The 27,762-nt window shown below is 29.0% G+C and overlaps 1 protein-coding gene across 1 annotated transcript; it reads right to left on the reverse strand.

The window, feature by feature from the left end:
• Positions 1 to 27,500, reverse strand: Tmc (Transmembrane channel-like). The gene is made up of 13 exons (XM_088188391.1): positions 27,471 to 27,500; positions 14,866 to 15,016; positions 12,953 to 13,124; positions 9,665 to 9,806; positions 9,116 to 9,220; positions 8,457 to 8,645; positions 8,143 to 8,384; positions 7,883 to 8,074; positions 6,305 to 6,553; positions 5,203 to 6,229; positions 4,540 to 5,136; positions 761 to 971; positions 1 to 620 (listed from the first exon to the last, which is right to left on the reverse strand). Exons 1-13 carry the CDS (start codon positions 27,498 to 27,500, stop codon positions 1 to 3), a joined length of 3,927 nt encoding a protein of 1,308 aa, XP_088044517.1.
• Positions 27,501 to 27,762: the final 262 nt, after the last annotated feature.

Genomic DNA, 27,762 nt, shown 5'->3' on the forward strand with positions numbered 1-27,762 from the left:
CTATTCAATTTGCTCATTATTCGACTTTCTAGCAACGTTACTATCTTTCTTGTCATTGTCTTTTGCTTCTTTATTTTTTTCTAATATATTTTCATCGCTCTCAGTTTTGCTGATAGTTATCATCGGAATGATCGAAGTAACAGAGTCTTGTCTTTTCTTATTTTCTTCTTCTTTTTCATTGGATTCTGTCTTTCTAAGATCTTTAGATTTATCTAAACTTTCTTTTGAGTCGACCGCTTTATCGTTCTTAGTCATTCTTTTTTTTCTTAATTTTCCTAGCACTTCGTTCTCGAGTTTAAAGTTCACAGGAGTTTTAACTTTATCTCTTGTCTCGCTCTCAGGTACCACATTGTCCTTTTTCAAATCATGACTATCCATCTTCTCTTTATTTACTATTTTTGCTTCTTTTCGCTTCTTTCGATTTTCTCCATTAATTACCTTCGCGCTTCCCTTGGCCTTTTTAAACTTTATATCTTTCACGTTCAGAACGTCTTCCGGTAGAGATTCGTGAAATTCAGTATCTGTCTCATCTTCAGCTGCGGGCATGTTCAAACCGCTTTCGTCGTCTGATGTTCCTGATGATTTTCTCAGCGCCAGTTTGACGATTTTCGCTAGGAGATCTTAAAGAAATAACAAAAAACAACCTTAAAAATATGAAATAATAAAAAATTATCGCTGCTTTCATTTTAATAAATTACGCCAATTATTATAGAATAAACGCTTAAACGCAAAGCAATTGAGTTTTAATTAAAAAAACAACCTTTCTTCTCCAAAGGCGAATTTTCGTTTTCATCAATTTTCCCGTCTTCACCCATTTTTTCAGTAGTCTTATTTGAAGGCATCACTGGTAAAATTTTCTTCCATTTAGAAAATGGCGTATTATCTAAGTCGTTAGATCCACCCGTTCTTCTCTTATCTGCTATTTGAAACATTTTTCTCCTTTCTTCTGTACGTTCGCGTCTTAACTGGATCTAAAATTAAAGGTTAATATAAAATTATTTACAATAATCGAAGCATTTTTATTATCAACGGTTAAATTTCGCAGGTAATTTTGGTCTTGAGACCATTAGTATAATCAATTTTACATAAGATTAATTTTAAAAGCTACGAAAAAAATTACGAATGAGTTTCACGCAGGGTTTCTCAAACTATGTTCTGCGGAACACCAGAAATGAAATGGCTATTCAGAGAAAAAATATTGGTCTTTTTTACGGTACAATATAATCAACCCAAAATTTTATTGTTTTTAACAAATCTTTCATGATTGATACATTTTGCGTATCTGGCAAATATACAAGTAAAAAGTATTTATATTAAATTTAAAATTTAAAGACATATAATTACATAGAATTGAAAATTTAAATTTCTACAGTTGAACAGAATAATTTTTATTGTGTTCCCGCCTTATATGAATATTTCACTGAATTTAGTTATAAAGTAGATAAAAAGCTTTAAAAGTATTTTTATAACACTGACATGATTTAAAAACAACCATTTTTCGTGACAGCCAAGCCAGCAGGCTTAAGTGCAAGTGATTTTTCAAGCTTACATGAATCAACAGGTGACTTTGATTAAAAACAAAATACAAAAATCAGGCATTAAATGATTCCTAGGCAAATTTAACAAAAGTGTGTCCTAGTTTATCAAAAAAAAATGGAATTTAATACGTCACATTTATGTAATGCAAGATTTTCTTATTCTGCTGCAATGAAGCTTAAATCCAGTAACAGATTCGACGTTACGCCAGATATAATAGTTTAACTTTCTAATAACGTGCCTGTTTCAAGAAGATTTGAAAAATCATTGCCCAAAATCATCGAAATAATAAGAACTAAATTCATTTTTTTCACCATATAATGTGCTATGTTTAATATAATTACTAAATAATAATAAGTTTTTTATTAATTTATTTTAATTAAGATTATGTATTACCAAATCTACAAAATAAACAAGGTTCTCCGTAAAACTTTTACAATTTATGAAGTGTACCTTCGTAGAAAAAGTTTAAGAAATCTGCGTTAGAAAATTTTAATAGAGAAAATTGCGTTAAAAATAGTAAAAACTTCTTTCAGTTAAAGTCAATCAAAACTAACGAAGGTAGAAATTTTCGCTGAAATGAGCATATAAATAAAAAATAAATATATCTAAAAATTAGGATAATACTTGGTTTCAACTCGAAAACTGTTTCAGTTCACAACAATTCTCAACACATTGCATACCGGGATTTATTATTTGCGGGCAAAACTTATTTGCGAAAATTAGTAGCTAAACTAATTTGCTATCGTTTTAACGTGAAATTTGAAATATAGTTTTGTAATGATCGTTTCTTGTAATCGCAATGCTAAAATCAGTAAACGTCTAGCTGTGGATCAGGTAACAATTAAATAAAAATTGTGTTTAGTAAATCAGTAAACACCAAATGTATATATTTAAAAAATATTAACTGTATAGATTAAACCATGGTTTCCCAAACTATGTTCCGCGGAACACTGGTGTTCCGTAAATCCAAAATAGGTGTTCCGCGGAGCCTAAATAGATATTTCACAAAAATTTGGAGTAAATTAAAAAAATTGTTAGTCGTGCTAATACATAAAAATTGTTCATAAATCTGATAAAAAATCTTAAAAATATGTACTAAATATTCAGCATTGATGTGTATAAATTCTGGAGGGAAAAGTTTCATAAGTCGGTGTGGTTTTTTTTGATAAGAAATTGTTGTTGTTGAATCTTTTGATAAAAAAATACAATTTTGGATTTTATCAGTTGAATCTAATAATTTTGATTGTTTTCCTGTCTTGGATGAATGTTTAAATGAATTGAATTTTCAAGTTGATAAAGAAGTTTCACAAGTATTTTTAGAACACCTAGGTATATAACTTGAAAACAATTCTTTCGGAATATTTTCCGTGAACTAGTAAGGACGATTCCTGGGTTAGCAATCCATTTTCTGTGACAGTTAAACCAGTGGGCTTAAGCGCAAGGGATTATGAGAATTTAATTGATTTAGTTATTGACTCTGATTTGAAACAAACATATAAAAAAATATAATAATATGAATTACGCAACCTAAAAAATAAGCTAAGTGTTCCGCCAAAATTTTCGGATTTGCCAAGTGTTCCGTCGCTGAAAAAGTTTGGGAAGCCCTGGATTAAACGATAACAACATATTGTTGTTTATTATAAAAACAACAAATAGCAAACTTTGTGACCTATACAATAATTTATGTATTTTTAATTTACGCAGCGATATTTGCACGACCGTTCAACTTTAATTTCTCTCTGGAAGTTGGCCAAGGTTGGCCAAGGACGGAGAATATAGTGGGTTACTTCGGTCGAGCTCGGTTCTGCCCGCTCTAAAATCTCTCGGTAGTTGTCCGAGGTTACCGAGAACGTGAGGTTAAGTGGGAGCTTCGGCACCAAAAAGGATTATTCTTCTAACATATATCGTTATTATATTTTTTTCATATAAAATTAAATAATTAGTGGTACTTGATTTTGTTAAAAAAAAACGTTTCGAATATCCTTATGTATTTTCCTAGATCGGTTTATATAAATGTCACACTATACCGAATTCTTATTTAGAATCGATGGCGACAAATTCTAGGATAGTCACAGATGTGATGTTCGTATTCTGAAGTATCATTTTTATCCCTTATGGCATTTTGCAAAAGTCGACAAAGATTTTGCGTAAATTGAATATTTACGACCGAAAAATTTTCACTGATATTGTATTGGTGTGTGCCCACACAATTTTTTATAGTTATCAGTAGCATAATTTTAATAATATGACAATTTAAAAATTGTAATTATTTGGCACATTTTTCGATCGCGCGCAAATATGCCAGCTGTACGTAACAGCAGCCGCCGTACGGACGTCATTCACGGCCTATGAAATTTGTGGCAGTGTGGCCTCGGCCGACTTTAGTTGAACTTCGTTTCGGACAACTTCCAGAGAGTGTAGTAAGCTGCACTTGATATCGAAAAAATGTGGGTACATTGTCACATAAAATAATTAATGTTGTGGTATGAGTAGGTAAGTATTGGTGGAAAAACCCCAGATTAAGAATTAATGAATGTGTTCGAAGGCCGACTTCGAATATTACCAAGTCACAAATAGATGGAAATTTAGAAAAGGGCGAAAACTATAATTCACACGTAATAAGACAAACTATAAACAATGACAATATTTTCTGACAAGAAAATGTTTTTGCACCATATTTTTTAGTTTATTTTTAATTTCGCGCATTTTAAAAATATTATATTGTGTTATTATTTTTTTGTAATTTTTTACCGACTTGAATTTTTTTATTATTATTATGTTTTATTTTGATCGTTATAAAATGGTTGAGAGAAAGAAACATTAGAATAAACTTTTAAATATTATCTTTCCCAACCTTCTAGCAAAGAAAAGGTCATCAATGATCTGAATAAGTTTATGAACCAAAAGTCCACTAATAAAAATTATATAATACACGGAGATTTGTATAAATAAAAATTATGTAATAATAATATTAAGTTTTAGATAAGCCTTATTTATTACCTTTAAATCATTGTTAGCCTCCCTGAGAGCTCCGGTTAATGACAGCAAATAATAAATGATAAGTATAAGCAGTACCAGCAGCGGAATTACTATGCCTGGTGATGCAATATAATCTAATCCTCTATGGAACGACTTTGGCAAGAGCTTCAATAAACTCTGAGTGAAAAGATGGTATATACGCTGATAGTTGGAGAAAGGTCCGCAGTGCCAAGACGGTTCGACCCAAACTATGGCGTATCCGACTGGCAAAACGCATAAAAAGAGCATAGTCAACAAAAGTGCCAAATAGAAATTGTTGCTCCTCGATGCTCTGAAGACCACTTCGTGTGGCACATTGCAAGTCATCACTGCCCACGATCTCAGATACATTAGAATGACTAATTTGATGAGGTTGAGCACGACTAATCCCGGCGAGAAGAACATGCCCATCCACACCATTCCTTGGTTGTTGACAAGATGCAATATGTTTTCAGCGATCTTGAAATCACCGTATTGCGGAAATTTTTTTTCCAGGTCCCAGCACCAACAAGAATTCATAAATCTGACGAACACGGCGCGAAAGAAGTCCATAAAGAGTGTCGCCAATATGGTCAGCACCTAAAATGACAGTCAATGAATTTTAAGTACTGAATTTCAACTTTTATTTCATGAACCAAGCCTTACCAAGTCCATCATGGTGAGTTTGACGAGCTCTTGTCCGAACATCGTCTCCCAGCACAGTTTTCTCAACTTTCTTTTGGTGTCCATGTCTAAATTGCCAGAGTTGGCCTTTTCGAACGGGTAGTCTCTCTGTATCAAAGCCTGGTACGATGCGTCCATCTTGTATGTTTCTTTCGGTTCCACATCTGTTGAATCTACAGTAGCTGCATCGTCAACGCGACACTGAGTTATATAGCAACCTTTACCAAGAAATGTGACTTCATTGTTGTCTTTCGGCATAAATTCTCTGAGCATTCCTACTTCAAGCGCTGATGTTGACAAATCATAATTATCCGTTAGTGACGTTACATAATTTAATTTATCTTGTTGAAAACTTTCAGTGTTATTGTCACTCAGAGCTTCATCAGAATAATATTGATAATCTCCGTCTTCTCCGTTATCATAATAATAAGTAGGAGTGGTAGTATCTGTAGTATCGAAACCAGTGGTAGAGTTGAATATATCATAGGTCGTGTCTTGAAATACGGTACTCGATAAGTAAGGTTCTTCGCTGCTAGACGAGTATAGAGCGGATGAAGAATAAGATGTATATGGAGAATCAGAAGAAGAATACGAATAAGCATCGAATGTTAGATTTTCATTAAATATAAAACCATCAGTGGTAGTGCTTGCTACATCAGTTGCTATAAAACCACTTTCAGTAGTCAAATTTGCTACTAGCATTGTGAGCAAAGTAGTGGTTACTTGCTTAACTATGGCTGTTGCAGGACAAGTAACTACAACGTCGTAACACTTGGTGATATTTTCAATTGAAATTTCTGTTGTAATATCTCGCAAAGTCGTAATATCAGTACTGTATTCGGTCGTAGCTTGATCATAAAATTGAGTCGTCAACTTAGTGGTGGTAGTAGTTGGGGCTATTGTTGTAGTGTTTGGTTTAAGATGCTGCAGTTCCTTCGTCATGTCAGTTATTTTATCAAACAGAGCTATGATGAGTGAATATAAATTCAGAAGATTCAAGACCATGATCCTAAATAAAAATATATTAGATTTACATATCTTATCTTGCTAATAGTTATGTTTATTATAATATGATTATTCTTACCTAGCTAACTGAATTCTAAGCTGTCTCCTTGGATGATAGTCTTCTAGCAAGCCAAGTAATTCAAAGAAGATAGGGAAAATGAAAGATATCAAAGACATAACAATAGTGATTTCATTTTGCCGCCACCAGTTATTTTCCGCGCCTGGTTCGTTGGATCTTCTTACAACTTCTACCACAGCGTAAGCAGAAACGCAGAGTAGAAACATTACAGCCAAATTTACAATGACGCGTTTGAAGATGACTTTCCAGCTGAAATCAGTTTTTTCTAGATGAAAATTGAGGTGATTGGACTGCGTGCACAAGATTGTAGTACACAATTTAAAGATAAATGACATGCATGGTACAGAATGGGAACGCTGAGATTTACTGTAAAGTCAATTATGATGATGACTAGGGCGAGAATAGCGTAGGATTTTGTTATATTTGCCAAAAGACTATTTGCAAATTAATCAATATAAAAAAATTGGGTAATCGATATAAATAGATTATATTTTTTCTTTTGACTTATAAATGATTTACCGGCCAGTTTATGCTATCTAATATTTTTCATATTGGTCAAATATTTACAAAAGCTAATAAAAATACAAAAAATACCCATAGCAAATAATAATAAATGTGTATTAAATACAACCAATGCTCTTAAATCACCTGGTATTTTACACTTAATGAAACTAATATTTGGTTGTCGAATTACTCTATTAATTTATTTATTTAGAGTACACTGAAATTTGTCACGCACATAATTGGAACTTGTGTAAACGTACATATTTAATTAAATATTTTTTTGCACAAAAAATACTTAGATAATATAAGAAAATATATTTATTACACTGATATTTATATGGTATTATTATATTTTTTTTAACATATATTTTTTGCTATAGTGAGTGGTGAATTTTATATTAAACGCATATTCATTTAATTTATCAAATATTATTTGACAACATTTTATATATTTTTTAATTTTTTTTCTTAAATTATAACAACAAACGTTTTGTCTTCAATTGTATTTTTTTTATTAAATTAAGCTAATAACTTATTATAAATATGAAAATGGTTATAAATCAGTAACATGTATATGATATATAATTAGTATGTCTGTAAAATTATTTATTGCATAAAAACTATGGATTTAACTTTTATAAAGATAAGGGCTTGTGCATTTGCCGAAAAGATTTATATTATTTAAGGAGATATATTATTTTTATAAAAAAAATTTGGGGTTTTATTGGATTTCGTAAATAAAAAACACGAAGGATTAGATATCGTAAATTGACCAGCTAAACACATTAATGTTATCATAAACCGTATATTATCTTCAGCAATAATCTATTGAAACTAATACAGTAATAAAATATTGTAACAACGAATTCAGATGATTGAAATATCACGTGATTCACACGCAATAATTTTATATATAGATATTTGCGATAAAAACAGAAAAAGATACGAGCGCGAAAAAAATTTTCAATACTTATATTGAAAATATATGTACCTATATCTGAAAGGACAACTATAAATAAAAATGAGATTCGTAACAAGTATATTTTTTTGAAACATTCATTAAGAATGACTTACTTTCTGACGTCTTTTTTCTTCTCAGCTTCTTCCAACAGCGCTTCTTTAAAACCCAATATGATGGAGGCAGTACGATTGTGAGAAGTTTCTGTGTTTCCAATCATATAATCCCACCCTGTGAACAATTTCCACGAAAATATGCATTCATCTTCCTTTTCAGACAACTTAGACATTCTAGAGTTTTCTGCCATTCTAAAAAAAACAGGATTAAGTGGTTTACCGATAAAAAATATTTTATAATATTTAAATGTCTAACTTACTTTCTTAAAGTAGCAACAAAACTGTATATATAAACAGCTAGACCGGTCATGAAGTAGGCTAATGGTAATCTATAGCCACCATTTTCTCCTGGATCCCTATTTGTGTAATATCCGTAAAAAATTGGAGAATATTTTAGAACGCCTTCAAATTCCCAAAGAGTCAATAGATTGGTCGACTTGTTGCGTTCCTCTGGCAACATTTTTTTTCTTTCGCCGGCTGCGTTCAGATCTGCCGTTAGCATCTAAATCACATTGAATAAATTATGTATAATTTATCTATAATACTTTTTTGCCTAATTTGTATTTTCAGTAACCTCTGGAACCACTATGAACACAATCAGCACAATAGATATGACCATGTTGACCCAGAAGAGCCACCTAAGAAACGTAAAGTAAGACGCAACCACAGAACCAAAGTGCGATTCGATTTCTTTAATTCTGAGCTCCCAGGGAATGAACCAATTTGACCAGTTTGCAGCTTCACGTTTCAGATGTTGCCATTTCTGAAATAAATAAGCATTACAGCAGTAGTATACAAACCCATCGGTTGAAGAAGCTCTTTTGAATATATAATTATTATGACTACTCGGACTATTTAAATGTCGTATATTTTTAAGTTGGTTTAAATTTTTATTTTAAATTACTGGTTTTCTAGTGCATTTTAAAATAGAAAATTAAAATTTTAACATTTACTGTACATCCAAATTTTATTTATAATAAAGTTTATATAAAATATAATGTTTATGTTTAATATTGGCAGATAATAAAATGTACATGCTACCGGTTTTTATCGATATTTAATAAATTATTCTATGAATCTAATACTTATTTCAAAAGTAGTTTGTTGTGGAAATATATAATATATGTAGTAGCATATGAATTCTATTTTGATGGCATCTCACGATGATTAAATAACGGGGTTCAAAGTACGGTAAGATATAATACTTCAGACTCAAAATTAAAATGTACTAACCGTCGCTAAAAGTATATTAAATCTTGCTATTATGTCTCTTGTACATCTGGATTGTGCAAATCTTTCTTGCAAAGCGCCCTCGTGCTTTTTTATATAAGCCTTTGCCTGTGGAAATTCATAGAATAAGTTACATACACAAATAAAATGCATATGGAAATTTACGCATACACATATGTATAATATGAAAGTGGGCGGCTCACTGAGAATTATATTTTACAATTTTATTTATAACAATATTCTACCCTTCTAATTTTTACATTGACTTAGATTCGATTCTTCAGCCTTTAAAGGCCTATCAGATAATTAAAAATCAACGAATATTAGTTGCACATTAAAAAATAATTTTGATAGCTATTTGATTTAACTTTTTTGCAGAAAAAAATGTAAGGACTCTACTAATCACTGGCTAGGTCAAAACTAAATATAAATAGACATTGATACATTAAAAAAATGGTAAAATGCGTAGAATAGAAAATATATGCATCAATCTATACTGTATTAACATTTTAATGGTGTACATCATATTTTGCTAAATTCACTTATATTTACCTGATTTACTAATCTGAGCTTTCTCTTCATCCCCCACGGTTGCTGTTTCACAGAAGTTAAAACTTCCTTGTGTAATCTGATGTTTTCAAATATTTGCTCTTCTGTCACCTCTTGAGGCGTCTCCTCCATTGATATAGCAGTTCTGTTATTTTCGTTTATTGAAAAAAATAAAAAAATAATGTAAATATGTATTATTATAATCAATCAATTTCAATTTTATAGAATGATCCGTTTCGTGTGCTTATATACATTTATCATTGTTAAAACGTGGGATATGGGAAATATGCACGACATAAAACGAACTCTTGTACAATATAATAGTATTTTATAAATGTATAAATAACATTGAATATAATTTTAGTAGATTACCATGAATAGTATTAATAGTACATACATATGTATGTATATAGTATATATTTTACGTACATACATACATACATATATATATATACATAATATAGTCCATAATCTATTATATTAAAGCTGTTAGTTTAATTAAATCCAATAATGATAATTTACAGCTCGTTAAGGCGAACTGATTTTTGTGTATATCCATTTGCTTTATATAACACGCTATATTTACATATAACTATATTCATAATAATGCTCTAGGTGGCCGTATAACCTACATATATTCCTAATTAATATTGAATTCGCAAAGTCACGTCAACACCCACGCCTTTTTATATTTTTCCCCCAGAACCAAATAAAAATTAATCAATTGCTGAAATGACTATACCTCTCTGTGATTGTTAAATATTTTTCTAATATACCATATTTGAAGTTCATTGCAAAATTAAGCTATTAATTCTACATACTAAATAATATTATTAATTAATACTCCACTACTATATAATAATGTTTTATGTACAATCTATTTCACTAGGTATATTTATGCATGATACATATTAAGCACAGAGATGAGATATCATAACAAGGAATATTGTAAGATAGATAAGTGGCGTAAGTAATACAATAACATCTGTATTATTCTTCTGTAAAGCATCTTTAAAAATAATAATAATTACCACTGTTTTCAATGTATAAATTAATAAATCATATACAAATTGGTACAATTTATTTATTGGAATTCATTCATGATTTATTGTAATCAGTAATAAATATTTTTTTTTATTACATTTGTGCAACGATAATCAAATAAATTTAAGTGAACATGCTTTGTATCAATAATAATTATATAACTATTTTTGTTGTACTCTTTGTAAATGTATACGTGCACATATGTATATACATATTTTTTATTGCGACCGTAGAATTAACCATTTAACAACCCATACGAAATAATATCATTATATATAAGTCAATTATTGAAAAACTATTAGCTTGCGCACCGCTTGTTTCGACGAGGGATGGAATATGCTACATCATAGGTGTTTTTCCCTCTAAGCTTGTATGTAATTTCGTTACGGAAATTTATTATTGAATCTAGGCAGGGTGATTTTAGCGTGGTAAAATTTTAGGTGTATAAAATGTGAAGTCGATACGTTAGAATTACGTGAATTTATAGAGAAAATGTACTTTAAATATTTTATAAAAACATCAAATTATTGGAGAATGTAAAATTATTTGGTTCTTAATTTTTTCCAAATGTAATTTATTTTTTGTGTAATTTAAAAAAAAAAACAGTGTAGGTTTATGATTGTAAGAAAAAGATTAATTCGAATTATTATATCGCTTATTATATTTATAAATATACATATATATAGTAGACTGTCTATACAATAAAGCAGACAATCTTTAAGAAAATGAGCATAAATATAAGTAATATAAAAAAATAATATAAAATGTAAATAAATAAAAAAATAAAATTAATATGAAATTAGACAAAAAAAATGCATTTTACATTTAATATATTTTCAAAGTATTTCGGAACACACTGCACGAGTCCTTTCTAAAGGTGTTCTAAATATTTTTATAGCTTTTATTAAAATATAAACAACTTTACCAAGTATAAAAGATTAAATCTCTCAGAAGCAGTTTATCAAACTTTCTGCGACAATTGTGATAAAATTTACTTGAAAACTTATACAAAAACAAATATTTCAAAAGTTACTGCACTCGTGTTCCTTATCAGCAAGTCACACAATCTGCGTTGGGAAAAATAATAATGCGATTTTGCCCAAGATGATGACTCCAACATCAGAGATCGATACGTTGGGATGAGAGAAAAAAATCATAAAATGGGAGGGCTTGCGTATTGCACACATCCTTTTCGATAAACGCATATTAAATTGATCCCTCAAATATGAAATGGCATAATAATTTTTTTACAATGATAGTAAAATAATTTAATTGCAATGTTTAAATTCTTTAATAATTAATATGTAAAATTTTAAGCTATAGAAATAACGTGGTTGCCGGACGAGAATAGTTGTTTTAATCGTGTATCTGTTCGGACGCAATCCAAATTGTATAGGGAAAATTGTGAATAGATCTTTCGGATGTAGTGTAAATCCAGCAAAAGTATTGAAATAGTGGGCAGCGTATTAGTAGAAGCACTGAAATTCAATTTCCACAGTATATTCGAATTCAACCATTTGAAGTTTATATTTATTTATAAATATAATTATGCATTAACGAAATTAAATTACAAGTAATAATTTACAATTTTCAGTAATTATTAAAGTATAAAGTATTGTTGTGTTTACCTTTGCTATTCATTAGGCTCACGCCTGTTATATTATAGAAGTAGATTTAAATATAAAATAAATAATTATTCAGGAAGATTATATTATTCTTAAAAAGCCATTCTTTAAATTAATTAGGAAAAGCTTATTGTCTAATGGAATGCATATATAAATAAAACCATCACGATTGACGAGTGGTATACGTCGCTGTCTATTAAGCTGAAAGACCTAAGTTCGAATAAAATTTTTCAACTTATATAATGTCTAATAGATCATAATTATAATTTAATCAGTGATGATTAGTTTTTCTTAGATTTTACTCATCTTACATATAAATAATTAAAATCAATCTAGGTTGTACATATAAAGTATTAAAAATTCTCAAATAATACGCTAGTTGAGCTCTTAACTATTCAATAAAAAAATAATATCTGATAATATAAGAGCATGAAACAATTAAGCAAGAGCTCCCCAAGACATTGTACTTATAGATATTTTAAACACACATTGCAAGCATATACTTGGTAAACACGTCACATGGATACTAGTGAAAGATGAGATTTTACAGTAAGTACACAATGGCTAGATAATAAATACACAAAGCTCGAATTCTATTATTTATAAAGAAATATATACTCACTCGGCCGAGCTGGTAGTAAACACAGAAGACCTACGCCTGGCTTCCGTGCTGAAAGGGGATGAGGGTCGTCTACCTTTAGATCCTCTTTTAGAACGACGAGTACTAGCTCTTCTTTGCATAATGGCAGAAACGCTTGCTGAATAATCCTCTTCCTCAGAACCATCGCCATTTTCTTCATAAAAATTAAAAACAGTTTATTTGACATTAAGTGCAGAAAATAAAAAGATTAATATTATACACACACACACACATGTATATATATATATATATATATATATATATATATATATATATATATATATATATATATATATATATATATATATAATATATATACACACATACATACATATATTACAATAACATAGTGATTATTTAAAATAAAAACACAAGTCATTTATTCAATATAAGATTTTTTTTGAGAAAGCTTAAGCAAAAATCATTAATTTGTTATATAAAAATATGAAAATTTAATTGCATATAATCATCGGATGTATTAATATAATTAATGACAACACCTTTCTTTTTCGTGTTTGGTATTAATTGGGCTGTGAACTGAGGACAGATTTGCATATGAACCTTCAACGGAATTTTACATCATATGATAGTGAATTATAATATCAATACACATATGGGGTTCTTTACAAAATTAGTTAGTGAGAAGCCACGCCTAGAAAAAATAATTTTCACACACACACACACACACACACATATACAATTTAAATAGAAAACACACCTAAAATTCTGGCGATAAGTGCATAGATTAGAGGCGCAACCCAATTGTGTATAATATTATATATATATTTATATATATATATATAGATACATTTTTTTTCTATATTTTTTTACTTATACATATTAATAGCCTTTAGTTTTTATCCTCTTAAATTATTATTATTGCATCGAGATATTGACATTTTCTCGTGCACGTATGCGGTTTTGATTCAATTCGTGTGGGAAAATGCACACCTGTTGGGGTGATTTGTGTCTGTTCTTTAACCTTGTTTTTGTGTTTTTACTTGTGTGTGTGCGTATAAGCATTTGTATGTATGTATATATTTTTAAATTGTAATACATTTTATACTTTTACCCATCTTAATGCATTAGGTTAACCTCTCATAATTTTTAGAAGTATAAATTATTATAGCTTATTTTTTAACAGAAAAAAAATGGACTAAAATTAAAGGCATTGTTTCACTTTGTACGCAAATGTATTTTTCTAAATTCATATACATATATATTAATAAAATGACAAGATGTAGAGTAAAGGTTAAACACAGAGAAACAACTATTAAAAGTTTTAAATAAAAAAGTCGAGCCAAAGCACTGTGGATAAATGAGTATCCGAAATGTACAATAGCAAAATTGAGTTCGAGAAAAAAATCAAAATTTTATACAATTCCCTAACTAACATTTTGCAACTGATAAGCAAATTAAAGCTGCGCTATATGAATTAACTCGTTAAAAAATACATATTGAGTTGCCTTTTCTATTTCAAATAGCGAATTACAATTATTTTTTCCACTTGTAGTTATTAGTCAGACGTTTTTTTTGTATTCATTAATACTGTCTACTACATTCATCACGATGTCTGCATACAAAAATGCTATGGATATAAGTATATCCTTATTGGATGGCACCCATGCTGTGATCGTTAATAAGACAGAATTATTTTTTATACTATGAGCGCAAAGGGCAATGTACGGATATAGCCGACAAAAATAAATTTCAAGCTTGAAAAATAGTATTTGCTTTTAAAAACTGCCTCGTTTTTACGTCGTGGTTATAGTTACATCTATATCTACATATAAATTTATAAAAAATAATTATAAATTTATTTTCATTTTATTACATATTATTGGATATATTAAAATATTTTATTCTGATATAGCTATAAGTAATGTAAGACTCACCTGGAAATCTAACTTCCATTTTAAGCGCGGGCGGTGTGCCTGGTATAAACAAATTTATTTTTGAAGAATTTTCCTCCGTATCAGCCCACGTTACTGACAAACGATCGATGGATGGTTCGGGAGATGCAGGCTCTATTCTTTCATTCAAATCCTGGTACAAAAAAAATCGAATAAAATAAAAATAAAATTGCTGTAAATCTACCGTTGTAATATAAATTGCGTTAAACAGCCTATATTAAAAGATACTTTGACACACGTGTTCCGATTATGTTGTACGAAATTTATTATATTTTATGTATACACTACTATTTTATTAGGACAAATATTTATTTTACTCACTGCTCAACAGTCTTTTTGTGCTTATTTTTTGACAATTTTGCTTTAGGCTTAAATCAAGTTATAAAATGCATTTAAAATAATGCAGTATGCAAAAATAATATATAAAGCGATCTAATAAAAAAATATTTATGATATGGATATACTAATAATAATATATGTAAAAATTATAATATAGCTAAAAAACAATAAGCTTAAATTAAATTTAAATGTAAATATTATTTATGTACATTTAAAAATAATAATAATAATAGCCAGGGCTTTTTTTTGGCAAATAACGCGGTAGTTTTTTAATTGAAAAGACGATGGGAATAAAAAATTCAAAGAGTGGGCCTATAATGAAATCACATTCTGGAAAAGATAAAAAGTTTCAATTTTGGAAAAAATCAATAACAGAGAATCTGCTGCACACAAAGCAGCCTTAAAAATTATTTCTGAAACCGAAAAAAAAAAAATTTTTTTTTTTAAATCTCGCGAAAAAGTAATAAAAACAAAAAATACAAGTGCATATGGAGTAGCAAAGAAAAACCAATCATTCTATACTTAAAAATTAAATTTATCATATATTTATTAGACGTTTGTGTTTAGAAACCATGTATGGAAAAGTTTAAATCATATAATTTTATTCTGCTAGATAAATTATATTTTCACTGGTAAAAATATATATCAACTGGTGAAAATGTATTTCGATATGATTTCACTGAAATGACACATTTTAAAAAATATTTTCGGTTGTTTTTTTATTTTTTTGTGAGGGATAACCCGAAAATTTTTGGTTTGAAACCAGAGACATACTTTAGGATTTTTTTCAGATAAAATTTTTTTTTTGTGATTTTATTAAAATTCATAGTAATTCATTAAATGACTTTGTTTTTCCTTTAACACGGTTAGAAAAAACTAAAAATAATAAAAAGACGCATTTATCAAAATAAAGCGTTGCAATGTTTCCTTTATATATTATTATTTTATGTAATGGAACATTATCTACCATTTTTATATGTGCACTTTATTGTTCCCCATGTAAAAAGAGAATAGAGTGTATTTATAGTGTACTTTTGATTATTCAGGTGCGGATTATCCATGCTCTATTTTTTTTTAATTAGCTTAACATTTTGAATTCATTTAAAGAGCGTCATTTTATGTTGTGTCATGTGCTGCAAAAATGCACCTGGAACTCATAAAATGAAACTTAATGATTTGAAAGCAAAAAACATTTAGGGGAATGTAATAAAAAATATTTCTATCGATTATTAAAAAAATGATTTTTTAAAATGTATACGGTTATCACGAAAAAGTATTAAAAATAAATAATGCTCCTTCTCATTCGAATAAAAGCATATTGGAAATGATTGATGGTGCAACATTTAAGTCCCTAATGTTGCAATTTAAATTTAAGTCTAAGCTGAGGAAAATGATGGTTTGATTAATTTCTGGGAAAAAATGACAATATTGGATCATTAAGAAAGATTTGTTCTAACGTAAAAATATATGTATTGTGATTAGACATATTCAGGTAGATTGTAAATTGAAAATGTCGATCGTAGGTATGATCGCAATTCAAATCTGGTTTTTAATGCTTGAAATCGTTTCTATAGTCACCTAAATAGAAGAGAAAAAGAGTGATAGTGAGAAAACAAGTAAAGATACTAACAATTACATTAGTCACAAGACAGCACTGACTTATGTTGAAACTTTACTGAACTACATTGAACAAAGTGGATTCGAATATAACGTTATAATAACTCAAAAAAAAAAATTACTGAAAAACATTTAGAGATTCTCAAAAGTAAACGAGAATTACAGATTTTTTTAATAAATAATAAAGTTATAATCTGTATTGCATACATATTTTAAAATAAAATAAGAATTTTTAGTTTGGATAATTCCTTTCCTCTTTAGTATTAGAGCGGATAAGTAAGAGTATACTGTATATAAATTACGATTAAAAGTTCATTAGTTAGCTTTTGCTCAATAAATCGAAATAATTTGTGTTGCATATTTTTATTATTGCATTAAACTGAACTAAAAGTCACTGTTTAGTTTGTAAACTAAATATTTCACGTTTGATAACAATAAACCACGTAACCAAGTAATGCATTTTTTATTTGTTCAATAAAAATAATAACTTTTGCTACACAATTTTTTAGTAAATATAACAATAATAAATATTTTATAAACACTTCTTACCGGTGAGCTGTATGTCTTGTAACAAAATATTTTTCAGTCTAATTTGAAGTTAGTTTTAAAACTTGAATCATATCAAATCACAAATACGTCTATCCCGAGTTAAAGATAGAAAGACACTGCTAGTTTGCCACCATGAACTGAAGCGTATTACACAACCGACTTAGTGATAAGAGGAGTCATTGAATAATGCCTTCTTTCCGTGTCAAAGATAAATTTCTCTTATTGATCCACATAATATCACCGCTCGCACGCTCATTCGCTATTCATTAGGGATAGATGCAAATACATGTATAATAAAAAACCTACATATACATAAATCTGTCCATATAAATAAGTAGCTTACAAACTTTTTATAAAAGATATTTTATATTGTTACTGAGAAAACTACATTATTAATCACTATTTTTATATTTATTTTAATTAAGAAAAAAATATATCCAATGAATCTGACATATATTTGTTGCTTCTTTACTTATTCATTCTGTCATATTTTGTCAAGGATAAAATAAGTAGTACTAAATGCACTCATTCCATAAAAACAATTATTAGTATATTTTTTTTAATATTTTTATACAGAATTTTTACCCTTTAGGTCAGATATTTTATTATGCTTTTATTATTCAGTGGTAATTAAAGTTCAATTAAATGATAAATCACTGTAAAATATTTACTTCGTCAACACCAATAGCGTATAAAATTGTTTTCAAGACTAATTAAAACGCTAAATACTAATTTTGCCTCTAAGCGATTACTCGAAGGATTGTTTTCTTAATCTTATTAAGAGTGCATGTTTCTGTTATCTTTCACAGTTTTTAATTATTTCCTATGTAATCCTTTTCAGAATTCATCGCAAGTAGCATTGCACATTTTTTCCTACGTTCCTTTGAGCGACCGTCACAAACTACGAAAAATATGATAAAATATTTAATAACAGTATATGTTGTGATAATTACAAATACATTTTTATTAATAAAATTAACTCAAATAAATACTTATGTTTTGATCAACATTATTCAAACAACACATTGTAATAATATTTCATATCAAGATAGTATCTACATATATTCAACATAAATTGAAAAGTCAGAACATAACAAAATGCATAGCAAACGTATGCACGTCTAGAGGTTGACAACATAATATTTTATTAAAGTTAATGTTCAAATATTACATTTATATTTCAATATATTCTTTGCCTCTTATAAAATATACGTTTCATATTATAAGCATATTACATATACAATATTATACCATACCCCTGCAGATTCAGGTTATTTGATTGCTGCGTATAAAATATTTTATTTGCTTTCAGAGTATACACTCCAACTTTTACTTTTTGCATCTGGTAGCTTCAGAGAAAACGAATTTGATTCGTATTCATATACTGCAATAGCCAATATACAAATACTACAACAAATCAATTTAAATGTGAGATTTTTAAATAGAGTAAAATAAAAGTTAGTAAGCTATTAGTTTAACAGTTAATAAGAATTACAATTAGTTTTCTGTTCAAAATCAATTAAATCGTAAGTGGCCTACAACCTGCTAAGTGATTTGATATATAAAATCACGCTCTACAGATTGTAATTCTGTTGGGATTACAATTAGTATTAGCCCCCTCTAAAATGGTAATAATTGAGTCATGCGTACTAATTCACGTAGCTACATATGTGCACTAACGCGCAAATAGGATCTATAATTCTCTTGGTGTGACTTTTGAAAAGCACTGAAAATTTAGCCTTCATCGATAAAGATGTTTAAACACTCTTTATGATGCCCTAGTCCGAAGCATATTATAAGCTGGCTCCATTGCCTAATGAGTCAATGCAATGAATAGAGGCTCGAAAATGTGCAGCGAAATTCCTTTGGTATTTATACTTAAAAGAATTTGAGTACTGTCCATTCCTGTTTCACAGTGGTTTCATTTTGTACGTACGTTTCATTGTCAGCTCGCAGAAATGTTTATGTAATTTAGCACTTTTGGAAATTGCTCAATCATGTTCTTGCCTGTAAAGGCTAGGACTGGAGCACTTGTCAACTTTTCTCTGGCAATGATATTTTATAGTACATATACGGGAGTTGATTCAGTAAGTATGTGGTAATAAACATCTGTTGAGGGTATTTGTATCTATTTTTATGTTTTCATTTTTTTAATTACATGTATATTTTTAAATTGTTATATGTTTTTGGTCACTGAGACGCGATAGATATACCTGTCAGGATATGATAATCCTAATTTATATAAATAAATTAAGCATACATTACAATGAACGATAGTGTTTTTGGTATTTTTATCGCCATGATATTTGATATACACGCATTGAAAAATATAATCATATGCTATAAATATCCTTGATATTTATATAAGTATATTTTCAATCCAATAACTATGTTATTCGTTCAAAACAGATTTTAATTTCGTTTGCCTTTACAATTTTTTATAAACATATTTTTGTGTGCATGGAACGCCAGGTATTTTACGCAGTTGCTGAGTAGTATGATTTCTTTGCTATGCTAAAAAGCAATTGCTCCGTCGTAAGGAGAAAGTCGCTTGGTAATATTCGTTTGAATAAGCTTTGATTAAATTTAATAACATATAAAGAGAAACGTACAATGGAGGCTCTTAAGATAGTCAACAAAGCATCTTCCATTCGTAAAGGAGGTGAACAAGCAATAATTACGTAAACTTGTCAAAGCAAAATAATCAATCATATTCAATATTTATGAATAATAATATTGAAATCAATAAGCACACTACTTAAAATAATTAAAAAATAAATAATAACAATGACAAAAAAATGGCAACACCAGTGAGCTCCCATAAATATTTCGTTTGATCATTACTAATATTTTTAGGAAGAGTCCTAAACAATATATTAATTTAAAAAACATTTAAATATGATTGCAGGGGTTGCGTCATTTTACAAATGGCAATAAAATTTGCAACATAAAAAAAAATAGTTCTAAATAATAATATTAAAATTCAATTAATAATAGTAGAGTAATGCTTATCATATATTTCTCTTTATAAATTTTATTTTACTTGATCCATGTATACAGTTTTTGATTATTTGAGAATAAAAAACTGTATGAAACTGTATTTAGAGGTTTGTTTTTCGAATTGGCAATACTTTTTCCAGCGACACCCAATTTGACAGCTGACACCATGAATAGACTTACGCCAGAACTACGCTTGCAAATTTATTTCGAAAATCGTGGTTCAATTCACGACAGTTACCGTGCGCTACGTCCATTTTTCGGTCGACATAAACGTTCATCCGAGTAAATAATTCGAATAACCATGGATTGTTTTTGCACCACGTATAGTTTAACTGATAATACGCATCCGCAGAGATGTCGTACATTGCGCACCGAAGAACTTGTTTCTGCTGTGGAGCGTAATATTGATAAGGACCCGAATGAGTCGATTAGCCATCGTGCACAACAATTAAAAATGTGTCCATCCACTTCATAGAAGATTTTGCAGAAATATCTTGGTTTACGAGCTTACAATAACTAAAGCCGTTTGTACCTTCGGTGAATGGGTCGAAATTGAAATTGCTTTTGATCCTCATTTATTGAAAATCATATCACTTATTGAAAAAATCGATAAATGGGTAACACCATTTATGAGAAAAAAAAGTTAATTTAACAAAACTTGATTAGTGCATATCCCCATGCAACGACACTGAATCGCTCGACCGGAGTTGTATTTAACGATCTGGAATATACTTTATAAGTCGCTTTATATTATATGATACACGCAAGAGTATAAATAAGAACAATATTCTTTTCTCTTACGCGATAAAAGTATATGCAAATAAGTCAATCAATATATGTAGAGTTTTCCGCTTCTTTGTGTGCGATATATTAATAAACAAAAACAACTAACTTAATTAAAGTTATAGTTTATACAATATTTAGTTTACTTATTGGCAAGTCAGTTTGTGGCAGATTTTAAGTATGAACGTATAGATATGAGATATTAAATAGGTTTCAGAAATCGTTACTTTGTGTGTTTGAACGTAGGAGTAAATGCATTAACGTGGATTTCGATGCAAATTATTATCCTGCATATACGTATTTTGACGATTTACCGCTCCATTAGCGACATTACATTAGCCAAATATAAAAACACGAGCTAGTATTTCCAGAAATATTAATTCTAATTATTGTAGAAAGACAAATCATCTTGCTTTTTTGTATAATACAAAAAGCAACAAGACGTATTCAAAAAGCAACGAAATATTTCATATAAAAATAATTAACAGAAATCAAATTACTTTAAAGAACGGTTGTTTATAATAGGAATTACAAAAAATAGTTTCTGCTATATAAACTTCAGAGAATTTTAAGCAACGCAGAAAAAAAAACATAACATTTAAAACAACCATAAATGAAATATCCACAAACTAGGTAGTAGGAAATATTTGTATTTTCATTATAGCAGATTTAAAAAAAAATAAAAAAATCGTTACTAATTGCCCACCAATGTCTTATCTGAGTAAAATGACAATTGGTTAGTATAATACCATTAAAATTAAATTAAAATCATGCCCACGATTCAGAAAAGATTGTACGTACATATTTGTATATGTGATCATTTTCTATTTGTCACGTTTCCTAATTTGTGGATATGTACGAGGGGGATAAATCATGTATCGGAAACATCAGAGCGGTCACCGTCCATTTGTCTCCTATTTTATTTGATATAATTTCCTAAGTTATTTGATATAATTGCGCACATATATATATCCACTACCAAGATTCTCTTGAACTAATCTTTTCTTTTCTCTTTCACTTATTCTAGAAAACCACAGGGATCCAATCTGGGTCCTCTGCTTATTTTGCTATTTTTCAAAGACGGCAACGTCACAAATGAGCGCGGACAAATGGGCGTGCGTCAAAAGAGCGCTGCGTCATAAGAGCGTTTACCAAAGTAGCGCGCGTCAAATGCGCAGACAGTCATATGAGCGTTTGACAAAAGAGAACACATCATAAAAACGCAAAAATATTTGAAGAAAATCAAGTAATGAATATTTTAGGAATTAGGTATACAAAATATATGTAAATTGTGAGAAATTTACAAAGAATAAAAATTCACGAGTTATATGCGGTAAAATTAGTATTTTATGTGCCAGAGCGTAATAACGATTAAAATGATCAGCCAATGAAAACATTATTATTTATTAATTATTATGTACATACAAAAGTATGGCTCCCCCATCCCCATACGTACGATATACATATATTTTTACTAAAATGAAACGCTGATTTTAAATTTATCATTACATTTGTTCTGTAATGTTTCATTAAATTGACAAATAATTATCGACTCGACTTGCAATAAATGCATACAGTTATAGGGCAAGTATAATATGGCTCATTAGATCTTTTTTTCGTTTATTTTAGACAACTACACTTCAAATGCCGGCTGAGTACAGATATTATATAATATATTTTTGTTAATTAAACGCTTAATGTCTTAATCGTTTAATCTGTAAGAAAATTCATATATTATTAAACCCCCACATATGATATATGTCTGTATATTGAAAATTTCTCTATCTATGGTCAGAAGTGAGCCAAGACGTTGGGCAAATTCAGTATTGTAATAAATTATTGTGTTTATTATACATATACACATGTATCTATTAGTCATAATGGATCTTCTCCAGCAAATGGTCGAGCTTTTACAACTTCGGTGTAAGATCCATATTTACAGATAAGCAAATAGCAAATAAAAATATCGTAAAACTTTTTTTTAATTATATGCGATAAATAAAATATAATAAATTTGAACTGGTATATTTTCTATTCGTTACTACACGAAGAGGCCACGAAACCTAAAGTCTGATCATCCCAGAAGACAAACACACGTGAGAATATAGGCTTTTACATGTACAAGGTGTCTATGATGAAACTACCTACTTTAAACCCTCGCATTGTTCATATAAAATACCACGAATGACTTACAACTATCTGTAAGGATTAATCTTCTTAATATATAGCAATTTAATCCTTAACAGTTTTTCAATGTGCAAGCCGCCGAATAGTTTTTGGAGTTTAGCAAATATGTAAGATAAGGGGAAAATAATATGATATCGATAACCAGGTAAATAGGCCATACCAAGGAACCGGACAAAATTTTAGAATATTAGACATATTAATATTTTTTCTAACTGTTCTATTTATATAAGTATTACCCTTTTTGGAATGGACAAAACACGAAATTCACAAAAAAATACTTTTATTGTAATCGCAAAAAATTTAGTTCTCTAGTAATAACACATTATAACTAAATATCAGACTAATAAAAAAAGTATTTAAAAAAATCATACAGATTCACCATTTACTACTTAACTGCCTTTTTGCTAATTATACAATATGATTAAAATGAATTCGGCAAAATTAATGTTTTAACCCTTTGCAATCACATTTATTTTCAGATTATTTTATTTATCTTACACTTTGCGCTTAAAATTGATATTGTGCTTGTTTTCGCCATTCACGATAAAGTGTAGTAGTCTAAAATAAACGAAAAAAAGGTCTGGTGGGCCATTTACCTGCCCGATAACTGTACGCATTCATTGCAATTCGAGTCGATAATTATTTGTCAATTTAATGACACATTACAAAACAAATCTAATTATAAATTTAAAATCAGCGTTTCATGTTAGTACAAAATATACGTATATCGTATTTATGGGGATGGGAAGCCATACTTTCATGTGTACGTAATAATTTATAAATAATATTGTTTTCATTGGCTAATCATTTTAATCGTTACTTCGCTCTGGCACATAAACTACTAATTTTACCGCCTATATCTTGTGAATTTTTATTCTTTGTAAATTTCCACAATTTACATATATTTTGTAAACCTAATTCCTAAAATATTCATTACTTGATTTTCTCCAAGTATTTTTGCGCTCTAATGATGTGCTCTCTTTTGTCAAACGCTCATATGACTGTCTGCGCATTTGACGCACGCCATTTTGTTACAGTGCTACTTTGGTAAACGCTCTTTTGACGCAGCGCTTATAATGCAGCGCTCATTTGACGCACGCTCTTTTAACCGGCTGCCTTTAACGACATACATGCGGCAATTCAGAACGCTATTTATTATATGGAAGTATTTCAGAGTATTCGCACAATTACTCACTTCACAGAAAAATCTTAAGTCGCTGTGGAGGTGGTCGACCGACAATCGATTACTTTTCAGCATCGGAAAGTATCACGCTGTCACATTTTACAGCCCGGGGGAATTTTCTTACAGTTAAGAAGGAGGTGTTTTAAACAAAACTACTTTCGTCGAACATTTTAGAGTGACGTTCGAGCAGGGATGGAGATTTTGTGTGCACATCGCCAAAGTTTACAATAAGGCGTCGTGGATGCTCGGCTTCACGTTAAATAATGTGTGTATGGATACGTATATATTGTATATAGCGAATGTTCGAGTTGATGAGGTAACATTTCAAAACAGCTCGAAAATCTACATTAAATAAATATTAGCAATATCTAGTGTTTTTATCTCAGGCTGTAAAAATAATTTTTGCAGACAAAATTCAGCCAAACACCATGAGAATTAATTATATGTAAATTTTGTAAACGCGTGTTTTATATAGAAAATAATTGACTTACTATTTACTCTTGCCGTTAATAACGTTCTGACCAACGCAGGAAGTTGGAAAGCAAACACACTTTATTAAATGGGTTCTAGTTTCAGATAGGTTTTAATAATAAAACATACGTATGTTTATATCATCCAGCAAATAGCTTAATAATATAACTATTAATTAGTAATAATAATATTTAAAATAATAAGGTATATTGTATAATTACGATGCACATTTAATTATTCCTCTAAATTTCACACATAATATGCTTAATTAAATCTAATAGGTATGCTTGAAAAATCAATAATTTCTACACGGCATAAAACACCCTGTTGCTCTAGTATTCATATCGTACAAGCAAATTTTAGTATATGAATATCGAGATGAAAAATAAATCAATAGTTTATTTCTAACGTATTATTACGAAATAATCAATGTAATCCATTTTATCACTTTTAGGTCTTAATATGCGACGCGAAATTATATATAGCATTTTTTTAAAATTACATTGTCATACAATATTTTTCGTAAATATATAACCTTATTTTTATGAATGTTTTTTTTCTGTTTTTGTCGCTTTAAATCATTGATTCTCAAAGCGGCCAATATCGCCCACCGGTAGGTGAATCTCGGTGGGCAATTCTGGTTCCTGGGAGCCATGGAGGATGACAAAAAAATTGGCAAGAAAAATTTGGCTTAAAAAATATTGTTATGCTAAAATTATTTAGGCATTTTATATTATATATAGTTAAATATCTATTGCATAAAATATAATGTGATGTACGATCTTAGGAATTTGGCCACTTTAATAATTTTTACATATTTATTTTGATTTTTAAAAATTTAAATTACTATTTTTATAGAAAGTAATTCGTAGAATTTATTATCTAATAGGTAGAAAATGTTTAATATAAGTAGCAAATTTATTTATAAATAGCATAAATTAATTCCAAATAGTATTTTTAATTTTATAAGTACCACTGTATAAATAGTAAAAAAATTCTACTTTTTCTTTGACATTAGTCAATATAATAAGTAAGATTCTTGTGCATTTTTTGTTTTAATATTTATAATTATAACTAATTTTTAAATATTGTTATAAATATTTTATTTTCAAACTTGCTATTCGAAATTTTAAAATTGCACAAAATAATTAATGAATCTATGCTTTAAATCGGTAGACATCCGTGATGATGTTATCGAAAATAGTTCATATAGGTTGTGAAACTAATTAATAAAAACACAGACATTCATAAGTAAATAATTGCAATATTGTATAACAACCATTTAAAACGTAGAAACCAATCAAATACGTTTTTGCACCACTATGATAAGATAATTAAAAAAATAGATACATTACTTCACCAAGTCGTTCTGGCTGTCGAAATTCCACTGAACTTCCGGAGCTTCTCCTTGGTTTTCCAATGTCGACTCTTAATATGCCACCGAGTTTCAATTCACCGCCCTGTTCCATGTTTGGCACAGAATATGTAAATAAAATAAAAACAATGTAAAATAAATACACATTAACAAAAGAATTTACTCTTTATTATTTGAACTTAAATTATTACGTATTGTTTTTTTTTTTAATAAATGCATTCTTTCATTTTTTATATTAGAATAGTACATACCCGGTTAAAAAATATAATTTTAAATTAACTAAAAAATAGTTAAAAGTGCCTTATTCAATAATAGTTTATCTAAATTTTTCGAATGAGTTTGTATGCAAAATTTATAGGTAAAATAATTATCAATAATTATTAGCAAATCCTACGTCCATATATATGACATTCTTCACTGCTTTTTAATAATAAAAAAAATACGTGAAGATGCAGTAAGAATTTAAGTAAAATTAAATTGTTTAAAATTAGAAATTTAATTTAATAATCACAAATACAATAAATAATAATTTTTAAATTCTAAAATATTTGACAAATAATTTAAGACAAGCGAAGAAAATTTATAACAGGTAGTATCAGTGTTTGATTACGATTTTAACACCAGTGAAAACATCTACCATCTAAAAGAGAACAACCAGCTCTATGTTCAGTTTTAAAATAAATAAGAATTATATTTTATTTATTTAATAGGCGAATTAAACACATTAAATATACTTATAGTTGAGACGATCCATAAAAATGTATGTCGATAATGTACATTTTTTTGCTTTTATTAAAATTAATGTATACAACTTAAAGTAAAAATAAAAAAACATATTTATTTTCAAGAATAAAGCTTTGAACAATATCATCAGTTGGAAATAGTCAATTTTACTTTCAAAGAAAAATTGAAATAATCAAACTATATCATTCTTATTCCGGATGTAAGTGATAGTTGCCATACATTATATTTAGATGTATGTACATTTGAATCAATACAAAATGTTCTATTTAGTTTTAGACTACCTAAAAATACTTTCTTTTGAAGATGTAAAAGATCCTAACCTCTTTAAGAGATATTCACCTGCTTAGAATTAGATCCGGATTCATCCATGTCTCGTCCCCGAGTGTCCGACAAATTCGTTTTCCAAAAACTTCAAAGCCTAATCTAGTTAATGTATACACTATGCAAATGGCTGTGTTAACTGAATGTGGGTGGGCAACTAGCGGTGTGTATTGTGGAGAAGGTGGATATGAAATGACCGACGAATAATGTCTATTAACGTCAGCGATCCTCATTCGCTGGTACGCGGGCCCTTAGTCATGCAAATCGCACCCCTGTGGGAACATAATAGCTGTTAATTACGCTTTGAACA

Source organism: Plectrocnemia conspersa, unplaced genomic scaffold (genome assembly GCF_051122295.1).
Source record: "Plectrocnemia conspersa isolate PC_06_02 unplaced genomic scaffold, ASM5112229v1 ptg000006l, whole genome shotgun sequence".
NCBI classification, from domain to species: Eukaryota; Metazoa; Arthropoda; class Insecta; order Trichoptera; family Polycentropodidae; genus Plectrocnemia; species Plectrocnemia conspersa.

Coding starts and splice junctions, on each gene's coding strand:
- Tmc (XM_088188391.1), bottom strand. CDS start 27,500: ATGGATGAATCCGGATCTAATTCTAAGCAG. Junction 13,125..14,865: donor AATGGAAGTTAGATTTCCAG/GTGAGTCTTACA, acceptor ATTTTTATGAAG/AAAATGGCGATGGTTCTGAG. Junction 621..760: donor TTCGCCTTTGGAGAAGAAAG/GTTGTTTTTTTA, acceptor TATTTCTTTAAG/ATCTCCTAGCGAAAATCGTC.